The sequence below is a fragment of the Carlito syrichta genome, unplaced genomic scaffold (assembly GCF_000164805.1).
Source record: "Carlito syrichta isolate Samal-C Ts95f unplaced genomic scaffold, Tarsius_syrichta-2.0.1 Scaffold313233, whole genome shotgun sequence".
NCBI lineage: Eukaryota > Metazoa > Chordata > Mammalia > Primates > Tarsiidae > Carlito > Carlito syrichta.
This window is the reverse complement of record NW_007257329.1, coordinates 68,176-73,069: the sequence shown is the minus strand read 5'-3', so window position 1 is coordinate 73,069 and position 4,894 is coordinate 68,176. Positions and strand designations below refer to the sequence as shown.

The following is a 4,894-nucleotide window of genomic DNA, read 5'->3' as shown; positions in this document are numbered from 1 at the left end:
GTCTCGAACCCACGGGCTCAGGCAATCCACTCACCTCAGCCTCCCAAGGCGCAGGATTACAGGCTGAGCCACCGAGCCTGGCAGTAAGTTGTAATTTCCAATGAATTTATCCATTTCATCTAGTTATTGAATTTATTATTCAGAAAATGAGGAGGGACCCCCCAAAAACAGAATTATTTTTGGAGGGCAGGCCCCTCACAGTACAGGCTTCCCCTGCTAGGTAGGTGTTCTAGGAACCCATCAGCATCAGTGTACCAGCTAGCATTATTGTGAGAGACTGTCCTCGGCTTTAATGAATTTTTTTTTTAGAGATTCTTTCAACATCTTTGCCCATTTCATGGTGGGTGAAATATCAGCACATCTGCCCACACTGTGTTGAGTGTTCCGCAGTTTTTGACAAAAAACAGCACAACCCTCATGCCACACCCTCCATGTTCACCCAGTCTTTCTTTCGGCAACTTTTGTTTTGTTTTGTTTTGTTTTTTTAAGTTAGAGTCTCACTCCGTCACCCAGACTGGAGTGCCATGGCCGCTCCCGGCCACCGCAGCCTCGACCTGCCGGGCTCTGGCGATCCTTCCGCCTCAGCCTTCCGAACAGCCGGAACTACAGGCGCACGCTACCACGCCCGGCTGATTTTTTGATTTATTGTAGAGATGAGGCCTCGCCAAGTTGCCCAGGCGGGTCTCGAACCCGCGGGCTCAGGCAATCCACTCACTTCAGCCTCCCGAAGGCGCGGGATTACAGGCTGAGCCACTGAGCCCAACTCGGCAACTTTTTAATTGTTTCCTCTGATGAAAAAAGTCCTCAAAGGGAAACTTGCTGATGTGGAAGAGGTGAAACAAAAAATGGCAGCACAAAAAAGGCATCAAAATTGATGAGTTCAAAACCTGTTTTGAGCAATGGAAAAAGCGTCTCAATAGGTGTATTGTATCAAATGGAGAGTACTTTGAAGGTGACTGACATTTAAACATGTAAAAGTAAGTACACAATTTTTTTTTTTTGAGTTGGAGTCTTACTCTGTTGTCCAGGCTAGAGTGCACACTCACAGCCACTGCAGCCTCAACCTGCTGGACTCAGGCCATCCTTCCACCTCAGCCTTCCAAGTAGCTGGAACTATAGGTGCATGCCACCACTCCCGGCTAATTTTTTGATTTATTGTAAAGACAAGGTCTCACCAAGTTGCTCAGCCTAGACTTGAACCCCTGGACTCAGACAGTTCTCTAACCTCCGCCTCCCAAAGTGCTGGGATTACAGGCCTGAGCTACCACACCCAGTCTACAATTTTTTATAAATGAATTCCAGGGTTTTTTTTTTGTTGTTGTTCCCCTTATATTTCCTTATTATTCTTTTAATGTATGTAGGATCTGTAGTGATATCCCCTCTTTATCACTCCTAGTATTGATTGATAATTTATATTTCTCCTCTCTCTCACTCTCGCTCTCGCGTCAGTCTAGCTAGAGATTTACCAACTTACTGATCTATTAAAAAACCAGTATTTGAGTTTGTTAATTTTTTTCTTTGTGTTTTATATTTCCTTTTTTTTTTGAGTTGGAGTCTCACTCTGTCGCCCAGACTGGAGTGCAGTGGCCGCTCCCGGCCACCGCAGCCTCGACCTGCTGGACTCCGGTGTTCCTTCCGCTTCAGCCTTCCAAGTAGCCAGAATTACAGGCATGCGCTACCACGCCCAGCTGATTTTTTGATTTATTGTAGAGATGAGGTCTCGCTGCCCAGGCGGGTCTCGAACCCGTGGGCTCAGGCAATCCACTCATCTCAGCCTCTCAAAGCGCGGGATTACAGGCTGAGCCACCGAGCCCGGCTATATATTTCTTTTTATTTTTTTGAGTTGGAGTCTCACTCTGTCGCCCAGACTGGAGTGCCGTGGCCGCTCCCGGCCCCCGCAGCCTCGACCTGCTGGGCTCCGGCGATCCTTCCGCCTCAGCCTTCCAGGTAGCCGGAATTACAGGTGCATGCTACCACGCCCGGCTGATTTTTTGATTTATTGTAGAGATGAGGTCTCGCCGCCCAGGCGGGTCTCGAACCTGCGGGTTCAGGCAATCCACTCACCTCAGCCTCCCGAAGGCACGGGATTACAGGCTGAGCCACTGAGCCCAGCTAATATAAGCATTTAAGGCTATTCTTTCTAAGCATTTATTTAACTATATCCTAAACATTTTGACATTTTGTATTTTTATTATTATTCCACTTTGAAATATTTTCTAGTTTCTCTTTTGATTTCTTCTTTGACTCATGGGTTATATAGAAGTGTGTTGTTTAATTTTCAAATACTTGGTTTTTTTTCTAGATATCTTATATTAATGAATTCTAGTTTAATTCCATGGAGGTCTGAGAAATACTCTGCCAAATTTCAGTTTTATTGAAATTTATTGGAATTTATTTTATGGATTGGCACATGATTTATCTTGGTGAACATATTGTGTACACTTGAAAATAATATGTGTTTTGCAATTGCTGAGTAAGTGTTCTAGAAATGTTCACCAGGTCAGGTTGGTTGGTAGTGACAAATCATTACTGAAAAAGAAGTGTTAAAATGGCAGCTATGATTGTGGATTTGTTCATTTTTCTTTTTCATTCTGATCAATTTTGCTTAATATATTGTGAAGCTCTGTTGTTAAGGACATATATATCTATAATTGTAATGTCTGATGAGCTTTCTGTTGTATCATTTTGATATATCCCAGTTGGGCATGTGACTCAAGTCTGTAATCCCAGCTCTTTGGGAGTCTGAGGCGAGAGGATTGCCTAGTTCAGGGATTTGCGACCAGCCTGGGTAACTTGGCAAGACCTCATCTCTACAATAAATAAAAAAATTAGCCAGGTGTGGTGGCACATGCCTGTAGTTCCAGCTACTTGGAAGGCTAAGATGGAAGAATCTGCTGAACCTAGTAGGTCAAGGCTGCAGTGGCTGTGAGCTTGCCACTGCACTCCTGCCTGGGCAACAGAGTGAGATTATGACTCAGAAAAAAAAAAAGCTTATCTCTTGTATCTATCATATAGTTGTCATGCTTTTCTCTCTAGCCTGAAAATGTCTGTCTTTTAATTGGAATGTTTAATCTGTTAATGTAGTTATTGATATGTTTGATATAGGTCTACAGTTTGACCATTTGTTTTTTGTTTGTCTCATCTGTTTTTTTTTTTCTTTTAGGGCCAATTGAATATTTTTTAGCATTCCATATTACTTTATGCATGTACTAATTTTTTAAATTAGAAAAGTCATTTCAAGAAAGTCTCAACAATTCAGCCAGAAGTTATGCTTATTTTAATTTGTTCTGGCAGGATTATGAAAGCCCTCGCAAATGCTGGAGTACCTGTCCCTAAAGTTCTTGACCTCTGTGAGGATTCAAGGTAAAATTCAGAAGCACTTTTACATTGTATTCAAGCCACAGGAGAGAAAAGCCCACAAACGACCTCAAATTCCAGTTTTTTAATGACAAGTACAATTTGGGTAGAAGGGAAAAGAGGCTTTATGGCAACTTCCCCAGAAGTTTTCAGATCTTTATGTTATCTTGAGAGATGAACATATGCCTGCTTTTGTGAGAACTAGTAGAAAACATCTTTTTTTAACATTCAAAAATATGTATTCATCTGGTTTCATGTTGCTTGTTTCTGTTAATTTTTTATTGTGGTCTTACTAAACTGTTTTAAACAGCTTTACAACATGCTTTCTGAGTCTTTCATTTTCCCAACTTTTTTTGTTTTTTTTTCAGCCAAGGTCTCACTTTGTTGCCCAGGCTAGAGTTCAGTGGCACTCACAGCTCATGGCAGTTCCAAACTCCTGGGCTCAAGTGATCCTTCTGCCTTAGCCTCCCGAGTAGCTGGGTTTACAGGTGTGTGCCACCACACCCAGCGTCTTTCTCCATTGTCACATTTAAACCACACCTGGCTGCTTTCTTCGTTCTCCATTATCACACTTAGACCCATTCTGATGGCTTCCACAAGTGGACCAAGTAGAAGAGAAAAGTGTGCTGGCAAAGAAGCATGGACATGCATGCTTCTCTGTGTGTGTATATGTGTGTGTTGGTTGGGGAAGGGGCTACTTCTAACACCCTGGGCTTATATATGAAGGAAAAAGTCTAGAACTCGGTCTGAGCCCTTCACCAGCTCTCACGCCATACACCCAGGGACAGATAGAAAGAGCAGGGCCAGCCGGGCTCGGTGGCTCAGCCTGTAATCCCACGCCTTTGGGAGGCTGAGGTGAGTGGATTGCCTGAACCTGCGGGTTCGAGACCCGCCTGGGTGGCGAGACCTCATCTCTACAATAAATCAAAACGTCAGCCGGGCATGGTAGTGCATGCCTGTAATTCCAGCTACTTGGAAGGCTGAGGCAGAAGGATCGCCAGAGCCTAGCAGGTCGAGGCTGCGATGGCCGGGAGCATGCCACTGCACTCCAGTCTGAGCGACAGAGTGAGAATACGACTCAAAAAAAAAAAGAAAGAAAGAAAGAGCAGGGCCATGATTCACATGCAGGGCCTTGACCATGGTAGGAGTTGCCCCTGAACACCCTGTGTGTGTCCCTTGCAGTGTTATTGGCACCCCCTTCTATCTGATGGAATACTGCCCAGGACTCATCTACAAAGACCCCTCCCTGCCAGGTTTGGAGCCCAGCCAGCGGCGAGCCACATATACTGCCATGAACAGAGTTCTGTGCAAAATTCACCGTGTGGACCTCCAGGCTGTGGGTCTGGGAGACTACGGGAAGCAAGGTGAGCATGAGGCAGTGTCCTTGTCTTTTTCCTGATACTGGCCAAAGTTATTTAAGATATATTTTTCTCTGTTTCTCACTTTTTCTGAACCCTCAATATTCTTTTCAACAGCAATGGATATATATATATATATATATATATTTTTTTTTTTTTTTTTTGAGTTGGAGTCTCAC

General features: G+C 43.9%; 1 protein-coding gene across 1 annotated transcript in view; it reads left to right on the top strand.

Moving 5' to 3' along the window:
* ACAD10 (acyl-CoA dehydrogenase family member 10) overlaps window positions 1-4,894 on the top strand; it is a 54,406-nt gene that overhangs the window by 20,597 nt on the left and 28,915 nt on the right. Inside the window, exons 7-8 of the mRNA XM_008070253.2 lie at window positions 3,295-3,363; window positions 4,540-4,721. Of these exons, the coding sequence (XP_008068444.1) occupies window positions 3,295-3,363; window positions 4,540-4,721 (251 nt within the window). The remainder of the gene's footprint in view (window positions 1-3,294; window positions 3,364-4,539; window positions 4,722-4,894) is intronic.